The 12,500-nt window shown below is 40.4% G+C and overlaps 3 protein-coding genes across 3 annotated transcripts in view; 2 read left to right on the top strand and 1 right to left on the bottom strand.

Annotated features, from left to right (window-relative positions):
• The window catches only part of LOC138012502 (universal stress protein in QAH/OAS sulfhydrylase 3'region-like), a 15,076-nt gene extending 13,240 nt beyond the window's left edge, over nucleotides 1-1,836 (top strand). Inside the window, exon 4 of the mRNA XM_068859285.1 lies at nucleotides 1,010-1,836. Coding sequence (XP_068715386.1) covers nucleotides 1,010-1,216 — 207 coding nt within the window. The 3' untranslated portion in view covers nucleotides 1,217-1,836. The remainder of the gene's footprint in view (nucleotides 1-1,009) is intronic.
• A 622-nt stretch (nucleotides 1,837-2,458) lies between these two features.
• Nucleotides 2,459-8,022, bottom strand: LOC138012499 (universal stress protein Slr1101-like). Its single transcript, XM_068859283.1, has 4 exons — nucleotides 7,831-8,022; nucleotides 5,022-5,111; nucleotides 3,847-3,950; nucleotides 2,459-2,803 (listed from the first exon to the last, which is right to left on the bottom strand). Exons 1-4 carry the CDS (start codon nucleotides 7,910-7,912, stop codon nucleotides 2,573-2,575), a joined length of 507 nt encoding a protein of 168 aa, XP_068715384.1. The 5' UTR covers nucleotides 7,913-8,022; the 3' UTR covers nucleotides 2,459-2,572.
• A 2,529-nt stretch (nucleotides 8,023-10,551) lies between these two features.
• LOC137967643 (universal stress protein Sll1388-like) overlaps nucleotides 10,552-12,500 on the top strand; it is a 10,421-nt gene continuing 8,472 nt past the window's right edge. Inside the window, exons 1-2 of the mRNA XM_068814162.1 lie at nucleotides 10,552-10,701; nucleotides 11,748-11,873. The gene's annotated coding sequence lies outside the window, so the exon portion shown is untranslated. The remainder of the gene's footprint in view (nucleotides 10,702-11,747; nucleotides 11,874-12,500) is intronic.

Genomic DNA, 12,500 nt, shown 5'->3' with positions numbered 1-12,500 from the left:
TTAAAAGACACGTTTTGGTTTACTGATTAGTGCAAAACAGCATGCATTATTTTTATTAACTGGTATTGTTATCTTATTGCTTCTATATTTAAGGCACAAGCTCATGAACCTGAAAAACAAATTTTCAAAGTACGATTACCTACATGTAGCTGTAGTTACTGTAGTAGGAGAAACCTCCAGTAATTTTGAAGTGAGGAGAGCACTGCCTACATGTAGCTTCCATTTCTTCTCAATCATTTTTTAGTAAATCTTTCTAGCATGGCTTCAAGACCTAACGGTATGTCTGTAGTCTTGGAAAGATTCAGATTGTTGTGGGGTTAAACCCTGAAACCATACTTTAAACTACTCAACCCCTCTGTTATAAATAGGCAAGCAAGCTTTGGGTTGGACTAACCCGATGTGAATGAGTTTGAGTTCATGTGTGTCTTACATAGCTTTAGAGGTCAATGTTTTTCCAGGTGGTAATTGGTACTCAAAGTCTTACATGTATTTAAATCTAAAGCTCACTGCATTCATTTTATTGCTAAATACAGCTGTATGCTGGAAATGCTGAAAAAATGCACCCAGTACAGATTTCCTATCATTCACCCTTTTTTAAGGCTGGTGTTAAATATTTTCACCAGTGTTGCTTTACACTTGACGCTTTTGCACTCTAATGGCCTCCCATCAAGTTTGTGAATGTAATTATACAACACTGCAGATCTCATTCTTTGTACCACTTGCTTTAATTTATTTTTTCTAATTGCATAGTTGTGGGTTTATTCAAATTAACAGTACTGGTACTTATTGTAAATGGCCAGGATAAAAATGACTGGTGTTGTGCCAAGGGCAAAGGTTTGTTAATAGTCTGGGTCCATGTTTTAAAAAATGAGTGGTGTCATGGCTAGGGCAAAGGTTTGTTTAATAATAGTCTGTGTCCATGCTTAACACCTATAAAGGGTCAACCAAAGGATTTTCAAGATTAAAAGCCACATGAATGCTGACTTCCTTTTTCTTCTTCTTTCATTAGGAAAAACTATCATACAAGATGATTCATGACACAGGGAAACCAGGAGAAGTAATTACTGAGTACATCAAAAAAGAAAGAGCAACTTGTGTAGTTATTGGTTGTAGAGGATTAGGGAAGATTAGAAGAACATTGCTTGGTAGTGTTAGTGATTATGTTGTGCGACATTCACCTGTACCAGTTGTTGTTGTACCTCCCTCCCCGTCATAGCTGTGGCTTTTGTCTGCGAGTTTTTGGAAGGTACAGTAAGAAAACCATGCAGAACTAGTACTGCATCTTTCAAAAGCAACCTGGTTGAGTCAGCAGGCAACGGATGTGACTCGCCAAGTTATTTATGTTCACCAGTTTACTAAGAATAAGCTTCCCGGTGGCTTTATTATTCCCCTCTGGACAGCAGCTGGATTTGCCATGTGTGTTCTCAAATTCATGTGTTCGTTTTAAAAAGGGTTGCCATGTTCAAGTAAGGGGTTGTTTTGATCATTTCGTTCAGACTATTGATATTGAGTGTGCAGGTTGCAAACAAGCAAAAATTGGTTTAAAATTTGAACTGTAAAGCAAAGTATTTGGAATAAAACAGGGAGATTAGAAGCATGTTTACTGGTAACAGCAGTTCAGTTTATTGTTTTTACCATAAATTAAGTATGTATGTATTAATTTTTATAATTTATTGCTTCTTCTTTTACATTAAATTTTCGGCAAGGGAGCCCAGAGAAGCTTTATAGCTTATGGAAAGGGCTACCTGAAAATACATATTAAACTGATAACAGTTACTGTAGAAGAAAATGCTGTCAAAACCAGTCTAGAACAATTAAATTTGCTATCTAAGCAGGCTTCAGACTGCTTTTTATATGAATATATGACAATTTCCTTTAAAAAACCACTGTGCTTTTCTAGAACATGCTTAATTAATAGGTGCAGCTTATGAGTAAGTACTGTACGTGTTGTGTATCAATTTATAGCGTGATGTTGGCCCTTTGCTGCAAACTGCGTTCTTAACCCTTTGACGTCCAAACCGGCCAAACTCTGTCTAACACCAGACGATTTTACTCGTCAATGGGGAACCCCTGGGAGTCAATGGGTTAAATTAAACACGAAGATGCACTATGAAAGGGGTCACGTCATGCTCTTGTTTTGTTCAAGTTCAGTCAAGTTCAACTGATTATCACAGATGGTGATCAACAAACAGCAACACAGAGATGAAACTGGCCTACAAGATATTTCCATCATTAGGAAAAGGGACAGGGGAGTGAATTTAAAAAAAGAATGACAGATAACATCTTCTAAATATAAACATGTTATTCGCATAATGGACTTTTTTCTTCTGAAGTATGCCACCAGTTGATTGACAAAATAACCATCTGCGCGTGCTTACCGTGAGGCACATGGCTACGCCTTTTGTAGTGCGTCTTCCTGTTAAATCTCTCTCTACATACAGAAATACACATCTAAAGGTCAAGTAAAGCCATTTATTCAATTATTCATTTTCCTAAATTTACAATCATTATCTCCACATGTTTGCACAGGCCGTGCTAATGTAATAAATGAAAAGTAACTCATAAGGTGTTTTCATTGTTTGTTCATAAATCCATGATGATCAAAACGATCTGGCGGTGGAACCACTGACACTGGAACACTAGCATGATGCAAACAGTAATCACTGACACTGCCAACCAAAGCACGGCTTACTGTTCCCAAACCCCTTGAGCCCATAACTACATGATCAACCTTTCTCTCTTTGGAAACTTTACAAACAGCTTCCCCTGGATTTCCTGTCTCCTTGATAAGTCTGCATTTCAACTGAAAATGGTAAAAAAAAGACATCTACATGTAATGTTTTGTAGGTTTACCTTTCATTTAGAGGACATGAGCTAAACACTGGGTATGTAGGGAAATCCTATGCCGTACCTCTTAATAACAGTATTGATCATCCAGCGTAGTAAAACAGGGATTCTGACAATAGCGGTAATAAGAAGGTAACCACCAAAGAACACTTAAAAGGGTTTATAACTTTCCTTTTAATTCAGGACCTATCCCTGTCAACCCTGTCACTTGGGTGGCACATGGCAAGGAGGCAGGAAAGCAAGCTGTAGGAGATCCACACGGAGTGGTGCCCTAATATGAGGGTATGGATGGGGTCAACTGATAGCTGAAATTAGGCCAAAATTTTAAATGTTAGCTGAGAAGCGATGTTTTTTTTAACTGATAGCCGAGAACTGATGATGTGTTTTAAGTGTTACTAATTGTACATGTACATGCATGGCATCAACAGTAGCTGAGTTAGCTGACAGCTGCGAAATGGGCAAAAATTTAGCTGATACAGTAGCTGAGATTCCAGCACCCCCATCCTGACCCTCTAATACATGATTGTAACTACTTTAATTCTAGGGAAGAATCTGTTCTTAGCAACTGTGCTAGAGTCATGGATCATCTCGGTAAACATCAAAATGCAAATGAATAGAGGGTAATTACGACGCAAACAATCTTGCTCGTTTCTCCAAAACCCTTAACCCATTGCCTCCTGGGGGTTCCCCATTGACGAGTAAAATCGTCTGGCACTAGACAGAGTGAAATACTGGTTTGGGTGTCAAAGGGTTTAATTAAACAATCTGTGCATTACACAACAGTTAGTCCAAGAAAGAACCCTATTCCGGAAGTGGCTGGGCTGGTCCTGTCTGGGATGTCTGTGCTGAGCTGGCCAGTTTCCGTAGAAAATTTAATGTTTAAAGCCTGACTGGGATGGCCAGCCTCTTTTGAGAGACACAGCTTGGACCATTGTTGCTGTCAAAAGTAACAAAAGTGATGAACATTCCACACTTCCCATAACTTTACACCATTCTTACATTTTTCTCTTGACATTTCTTGTAGTATGATTCAAGTAGATCTCTGGCTTTTTTCTCGCTCTGCTCAAGATGCTCTTTCCATCCTTCAGAGAAATCAAAGCCATCTAAAAGAGCAATAATGTATTGAATTGTAGCCAAATATATGCCGCAGACCTTTGACTGTCATCCTGCTGAATTAATCTGATCTTCTTAATTAGTATGGGTAATCAAATGGTGACAAGTGAAATTGGGGAATAATTTCACTTGCGTTTTGTCCAAATTCTAATAATTTCCCAAGCCAAGTTACTTGATTTTGAACAAAATGCAAATGAAATTATTCTCTAATTTCATGTGCATACCATCTTTTTGGTTAGCTATTAATAGTGGAGCTCATGCGTGCAAAGCACGCCAGCAGAGCACCATGGGTAAGTTTTTTTGAGAAATCTATCCATGCGAGAAATTTTGGTTGACGTCATGGGCATGTAAGTCCATCCACCGGTACAGACTGTCAGGTTGGATGTGGGGAGGCAGGAGAGCCTCTAGGGACAGGAGTGTTCAGGCAATTTTTCTTGGCAGGAAATTGAATATTAGTGACAAGCAACAAGATAAAGAACAGAGAAGAGCACAAGCACAAGCACAGCTTGGCTAAATCTATGTAATTATTATCATGGGTGACAAATTATGTTCACAAGAGGCCTTTTTGGTGCTGTAGGAAAAGTTGCCATGATGGCAACATTGTAATTTCACATGCTGAAATTTAGGAGTAATTTGTCACCTATGTTATTTAAATATTTTAAATGTAACGTAAGAAGCTGTGGAGTCCTTTATCATTTTGCCACTAAGAGGTTCCCCACTGACGATTAAATTAAAATAATTGGCGACAGAGTACAATCTTGAGAGGAACAGGGTCAATAATGAAAACTATGATGATGACGAAGATTATCATTGTTACATGTACAAGTACAGGAAATCACATGATGTCAAGTGTAATTTCAACCAACAAAATTGCATGTATGAGCCTGCAGTAGAGTGAGGAATCAGGTTGGATAGTCCTCAAGTCCTTGCATACTGAGAAATCCACAACTAAAACATACACATCATCCAACATGTTACATTAATAGATGCCCTGTCTGGAAGGTCTCGAGAACTGAGGGTTTTCACACTCTTCAAATGACTTAATAATAACTTCAACTTACATGGATAAGGAGCAGAAGGCATTGATGGCACCTCATGTGAATGAAACACTAATATCTCATCACCCTTCCTATAAAAGTTGTTAGTATACCCTAAAAGTAAAAATATATATACATATAAGTAATAATAATAATAATAATAATAATAATAATAATAATAATAATAATTATAATCATAATCATAAAAACAAACATAATAGTTAAGGGTGAACTAAAGATCATGCAGTCCCTCCTCACAAATTAAATGTAATGCAAGAGTGAGTTTTATTAATAATTTCATATTCCATTTTCTGTCAATGAAGCTTCAAAATGCTTTGATGACACAAAGGCTTGAAGCAAAAACCCTCAAAAAATGAGACTTGTTGTCAATTATCAATGGAGGTAACCTGAATAATAAAAATATTGCATTTATACAAAAGTTCTATGTTATAACATCTCTCCCACAGGACAAGTGTGATCAGTATCTTCACAATTGGTAGGATCATTGTGACTAGCAAAATGATATTTTAGAATAAAATAGATGTTAATGCTGGTAAGCAAATACTGGGCAGAGCCTGGGAGGAGAGAGAGTGACTTCCCATCACGTGACTACCTTATTAGGCTCTCTCATTCTTCCCACCATATGAGCCCTTGCATTTTGAAATTTCCAAAGCTCAACTCGTCTGTTGTTTTCTGCTCAGCATTTTAATCCCTTCCTCCCTCCCTCCCCTGTTTTGCTTTCTGGTTATTGTGTATTTTACAGTACTTCCGAGGATTTTGTAACCTTTCCGAGGATTTTGTGCCTGTGGCACCCCTTCAGCCCTGTGCTGAAGCCCCGTTAGGGAGGGGGCATATTGTTATTTTGCTGGACTGGGTTAACTTGGCCCCAGGACATTATGCCAGCAACTATGCCCACCTTGCAATACAGGCATGAGGCACCCCCTCGGCTAGTTGCCGAGGCCCCTCATCCGGTGTTCCATACCGGTGGTGGGTATTATCCACGCCTTGTCAGTACATTCTCTGCCCCTCATTTACGCCCAAGTCCCATCTATTGTCTTTTATTGCGCACCTAAGCATTAACCTGGCCTAAGGAATGCAAGTGAGGCTAGCTAGTGGCATCTAATTTTACAATTATTGCCTGCAACGATTGCAAATGCATTCTAATTGTGTCAGTCCTACAGGATGTTGGGTGGATGGCACAAATAACCTTGATCTCATGCGATAGTGTTACCAATCGCCCAAGAAAAGTCAAGTTCCATTGGAGGGGCATTAGAATACTTGAAAAAAACAAGAACCCAAAATGATATTCAACTTGCATTAGCATCTTCTGAGCAATCAAGCAAACAAAAATTCAAGTAGGGTCATACCTCTTGTTGAACACTATATATTTTATTGGCTGCATAGTGTCGTACTTCCTATTGTTTTCTGTGCTAAATCCATTGTTGCATGTATCTAAAGTTGTTCGTTCTATTGTTCTTTTGGCCAATTCTAAAGCCAGTTCAATGAGGTACGACACGACCTAAAAATTCACGCTTGAGCTAAAAAACAGGCTTACTTCCGGTGAAATTGTCAAGCTTTTTGCGGTGGTTATGTCGCTTGATATTGCATTTCAACACATATATTCCATAATAATTTGTTTTTAATAAAATTATTAGCGACAAGATAACAGTCAAAATACTTATAGTGTGATACCTTCATTGCTGAACAAATAGTAGAAAAGGGTACAGACGATTCTCCCCAAAATATATACCCTGGCCCCAGAGGTTCTTCTTGAGTCGCGAGAGAGCCGCGAAGTGGTGAGGAGAGAAAAGCCTCTGGTTACCTTGGGCTTAACTCTCCCCTTTCAAGCAGACGCCAGCTGTCAAATGCGTCAAATTAATAATTACAAAAGGGACCAATGGCAACTTAGCAATTACACGTCCCCTAGGTAATAACAATCAAACGAACCAATCGCATTGATTTGCATGTTTGTAAAAATATCAACCAATCCGAGCCTGAGGGTCAGATCGGGACCCTGGCGTCTGCATGAAAGTGAGATTGAAGTCCAAGGTAACCAGAGGTTTTTCTCTTCTTGCTGCTTTGCAACCTGTCTTTGCCTTCGCGGCTCAAATCAGGATACAAAATATACAGCTACTTTCAAATGCCTCATTGATGACAAAACAGGAATCAAATCCACCGTGCTAATCCCTGATTTCTGCTACATGTAGTTTTAATTGTTCTAGTACTAACTTGTTCAGTTACTCATTTATTGACTGCTGTTGATTTATTAACAACCACAAATACAGGGCTTTAAAAACAGATATACAGTTAACGCAGTTGTGACTACCTGACCCCCTCTCCACTAGAATGTTGTGAAAAATGTACTGAAGCATTTGTACTGGTGAATATTCAACCAGTTCCCCCTCCCCCTCCCTCCCCCCCCCCCCCTCCCAAAAAAAAAAAATAAGATATGGGTATTCACTCACTGAATTCATGTACTCCTTACGCATTCGCGTAACCTTATTGCCCCTCATTTCAGGACCATGTTCATCTTTGAAGAGGTTAGCCTGACTGCAAGCACTTCGCATGCTGTGTAAAATTTAATTTTACTTCGTGCTCGTGGAATTGAGTATTCATTAGTATCGATTGTTTGCAAAGTACACGACATACGGTTACATTTTCACTTCAAATGAGAGCAACCGATTCTAGACACTCTTTATTTTTTCTCTGGTGGGACTGTTCCCAAACGACCCTTTCAATGTTGCTTGGAATTAAACTTTTAAAAGTTTCTGATGGCGTGAGTTACATCACATCACATAGACGGCATAGAACACGTAATTTGCAGGTTACTTACAATCAAAAGCTCTCTCACTGTGCTCGCTGCCATCCACGGCAACTAACACGGTTTTCTTTTCAACTTCTTGCTGTTTTGCCATTTTCTGAGTTCAAGCCCGTTTAATTGTCGGAAAGGCAGGCTACAAAGTTGTAATGAAAGATTCCGAACTGTGGTTCGTGACAAGTCGCACGGTTGTCGCACGGACAACATGCGTGCAGAATGCGAGCCTCGTTTCCATGGCACACTCTCCAGAGGACCCGAACGGCGAATGCCCCCGCTTGGGCATTTTGCAGAATGCCAAACACCGAACGTTAATGACTTACATAGAGGTCGATAAGTCCTTTAAGTTGCTCGGCACCTATACCTCTGAGGACTTAACATGGGTTACGCACTGCAAGTATGTCAGAGGCTGTATGACATTCGTAGTTGAAGGCATTTCGTGTACAGGAAAAAGATATTGTGACCGTTCAGTGCTCTCTAATTAGATCTATAGTTGAGTATACCTCAGTAGTCTTTGCCAATCTCCCTCGGTACCTCTCTGACGCGTTAGAAAGGGCACAAAAGAGGGCACTTGCTATTTCTTCCCGGGTAGAGTTGGCTTGCCAACATATGAGGCGCATCGGGTCGAGGCATGGAAAACAATTGAGCCTGATAGCCCATTATTTCCAATCATTGTACATTTGTATTGAATGACCAGCCTGTAATTCACTCTTTGACTGGTACATACGCAACAATAACTCCGAGCTTACAGGAGCCTACAATTTTAGAAATCGGTGCTTACACCTTGCACTACCATAATTGAAAGCTAACGATTTGGCATTCTGGAGTGAAACAGCGTTTTTTGAGAGCAGGTTGGGAGGGATGAGCAATTTCTTTTTTCATAAATGAGGTTTTTTGTTTCAGAATGAGTAGTTCAACGATTCTTTTTTGACCAGCATATCCGTCTGCAAAAGTGTTCTTCCGTCTATTTAATTAAGAAATGCAAATGTGTCTTCAGTGCTCCTGGCTTGTTATAGTCATTGACCAGCTAATCACGATGCTATTGTGCAACCCAAATCTCATCAGTACGAACTCGTCTAAAAGTAGCTTTATATGTGAAAATGCAGTTACATAGACCTGATATATTGGAGTTGTTAGCTCCTAGTTATGGGCGCCTATCATTGAATACTTTCTGGCTGTTCGTACTTGTGGTTGACCTTGTTCCCAGGGATCTTCTACGCGGAGAAAATCCCTGGGAACGAGGCTGATAGACACTCATGATATCACAGGCGGCCCAGAGTCGGAAGGTAAACAATTATAAGGATTTGTATGGGAATCTTGATAACAGACTGAAAAAGATATTTACCCGCAAAAGTTCTCAATAAAAAAGCCGTACTTTATTGTCATGGTGAATTTCTTGCTTTTTGTGTGGTTTTTTGCCTGATTGAATGCGATTTAAGCGACTTCTCAAATTCCCGAGTCGTCACTCTTCCCTAAATAAAGGAAAGGCTGGCAACTCATTTCTAACTTACCTCAGATCTCGCCGAAAAAATTCACACTTCTCCGGCATCAGTCACGCTCAAACTCCGGCGATGTCTACACGGATAAATCTACTTCCCCTTGACCAAGTTTCAAGGTCCAGCGAGTATCCATCGCTGAGAAAATGCGAAAAATATTCAAATTTTCAAACTCCTTCGAGGCTCGCTAACAACCAATTTTGACACGGCTGGTCAACGGTTCACCGAGCCTCCATACGGTGAGCGCAAACCTACGCAAGTGTACCCATAGTTGGGCAGAGCAAAACAAATCCCAGACTCGTCCCCAAATACCTGCCTGGGGTCATGTTCTAGTTTCTAAATCGGCGAACGATATTAAAAGTTCCACACTGAAACCTTAAACACAGCTCCCATCGCTTTGGTTGCCCCACCGCATGTTATAAATCCGGATTTTCATCGAACTCCGTAAGTACTGAAGCTGTTTGAAGCCTCGCGCGTGCAAAAATCCCCTCGTCCGATGACACTCGACACCACGACTGTTTTTTTGTTGTTGTTGGAAAAAGTATAGTTTTGTTTAGTGAATTACTTTGAGCCAAAGAAATCACCGCACCGTAATTTCTACTGTCCAAAAAACAGACAAGCGAGATTGTAACTCGGATACCTTTCAGGTATTCCGAGTAATAATCGTTGCTTTTCGATCGATATCGCTTGATGCACCGGTGTGAGAAATAATTTTGAACATTTCAACGCAACTGGAAGCGCAAAAACAAAGCACAGATGATTTCAACGATGGCATTTTCCCTGCACTCTCAACAGAAAAATGTGTCCAAAAGGCTGAAAAGGTGCAGCGACCTTTTCAAATGAATTTCTTCTGCAGTCATGATAATGTGAGTTGTTGACGGATGAAAATCAGGATTGTGTTTCATACACTAGTAAATACCTTCGACTGCGTTTCAAACTCCATCCAAACAGCTTCAGTACTTACGGAGTTCGATGAAAATCCGGATTTATAACATGCGGTGGGGCAACCAAAGCGATGGGAGCTGTGTTTAAGGTTTCAGTGTGGAACTTTTAATATCGTTCGCCGATTTAGAAACTAGAACATGACCCCAGGCAGGTATTTGGGGACGAGTCTGGGATTTGTTTTGCTCTGCCCAACTATGGGTACACTTGCGTAGGTTTGCGCTCACCGTATGGAGGCTCGGTGAACCGTTGACCAGCCGTGTCAAAATTGGTTGTTAGCGAGCCTCGAAGGAGTTTGAAAATTTGAATATTTTTCGCATTTTCTCAGCAATGGATACTCGCTGGACCTTGAAACTTGGTCAAGGGGAAGTAGATTTATCCGTGTAGTCATCGCCGGAGTTTGAGCGTGACTGATGCCGGAGAAGTGTGAATTTTTTCGGCGAGATCTGAGGTAAGTTAGAAATGAGTTGCCAGCCTTTCCTTTATTTAGGGAAGAGTGACGACTCGGGAATTTGAGAAGTCGCTTAAATCGCATTCAATCAGGCAAAAAAACCACACAAAAAGCAAGAAATTCACCATGACAATAAAGTACGGCTTTTTTATTGAGAACTTTTGCGGGTAAATATCTTTTTCAGTCTGTTATCAAGATTCCCATACAAATCCTTATAATTGTTTACCTTCCGACTCTGGGCCGCCTGTGCATACACTAAATTTCAAATCAGAGCAATATTCATAACTGTGCCACACATTTCCTTTGATATTGCGAAGGCAAAAGCTTCAAGTGACAATTTTCATCCAACTACTTGAAAGTAGTCACGACCATCGCAGCCCGAAATTATCGGTCTCCCGACTAGCCTTGCTTTGGTGGATTTTTGTTAGAGTGTAGAAGACTGGAACCCGAGACGGATTAGGGGTTTTCTGAAGCCACTTTCTTGTCACATTGTCACTGTGTTTATCTTGATAGAGTTCAGAGATGACGTCATTGACTCTATGAAGTGTTTCTTTAACCATGGGCTTTTCAAGAGGTTTATAGAGGTCCTGGTTGTTGAATTGGACCTTTGCCTCTTGTATTTTGTCATTTTTGCTTTTTAGACGTTGATTGCAGTGTTGTTTTTTAGTTCCTTTACTGCGTTGTGCTCTAGTTTAGACAAGTTGTATTTAGGCTTCGTTATTTGTACCTCGGATATTTCAGTCTTTACTGTTTCCAAGTAGCTTTCAAGGGCAACTGATCGTTGGACTGGCGGCACCCGGTCAGATTTTACACGGAACGGATATGGTTCCTTATCTGTTTATCGTGAAATACATGTAATGAAGACGCATTGAAAACTAAAAAGAATGTTACAGGCCCTGCACGGTATCCCTTTTGGGGGTTTGTGGTTACAGATAATTCGGAAACCTTCAAGTCACAGTTTTCGTTTGCATGTAGCTCTTTGTTTTTTCAGTTTTGTGTCTTGCTTCATGTTGAGACGCTGAGGGCTTTCTTCTCCTTCTTCACAGGTTTGCGCTGGTTCTGGATCAAATTAAAGCTTAAAACAAGCTCCAGATTTTCGTCGTGCGAACGGTAGTCCGGCATAGGAGGTGGACTTTCTAAAAGTTCGTCACCCGATGCTCCGTTGTATGGAGGCAAGCTTTCATTTAGTGACTTCACTGATTAGAGTGTAATGTGAAGTGCTAGTTTTGTACCCCATATGAATCATTTGAGCGTAAGCCCTACTAATGGAAATGGGCCCACACAAGGACAGAGAAAAACATCAACTGGCCATGTCTCTCCAGTGAACACGCCAAATTTCACAGTGATCGATGACTGAAAATGCCGGTATTCTACTAGTCTCCTTCGCAGCCGTTTTTTGGATGTCACGCAACGCTCCCCCCAAAGCCGGTTCTTTGGGGGGAGCGTTGCGTGACATCCAAAAAACGGCTGCGAAGGAGACTAGTATTCTACGAGCCATACAAAAATGAATCAAGGGTGTATCAATTTCAGCGCCAACTAGCACAAGGAATTTTAATTAGTTAATTAATTAATCAAGGCGGCAAAGTGGCATCCTATTCGACCGTGATAGTATTTCAAGTGATTTGCAGTCACAATATCTGAATATTTGTCGTTCCCTAGCTGTTTTGCATGACGACAAGTGATCAATACCTGAAAAGTGGGTCACAGCTAAATCTATATCCCAAGGAAACCTCAGTTACATTTAAGCTCATTTCATCCTGTTTTATCGGGTCATTCGAGTGGGGAGAATTCGCAGCCGA

Source organism: Montipora foliosa, chromosome 8, assembly GCF_036669935.1.
Source record: "Montipora foliosa isolate CH-2021 chromosome 8, ASM3666993v2, whole genome shotgun sequence".
Lineage (NCBI taxonomy): Eukaryota > Metazoa > Cnidaria > Anthozoa > Scleractinia > Acroporidae > Montipora > Montipora foliosa.
This window is presented reverse-complemented; position numbering and strand designations above follow the sequence as displayed.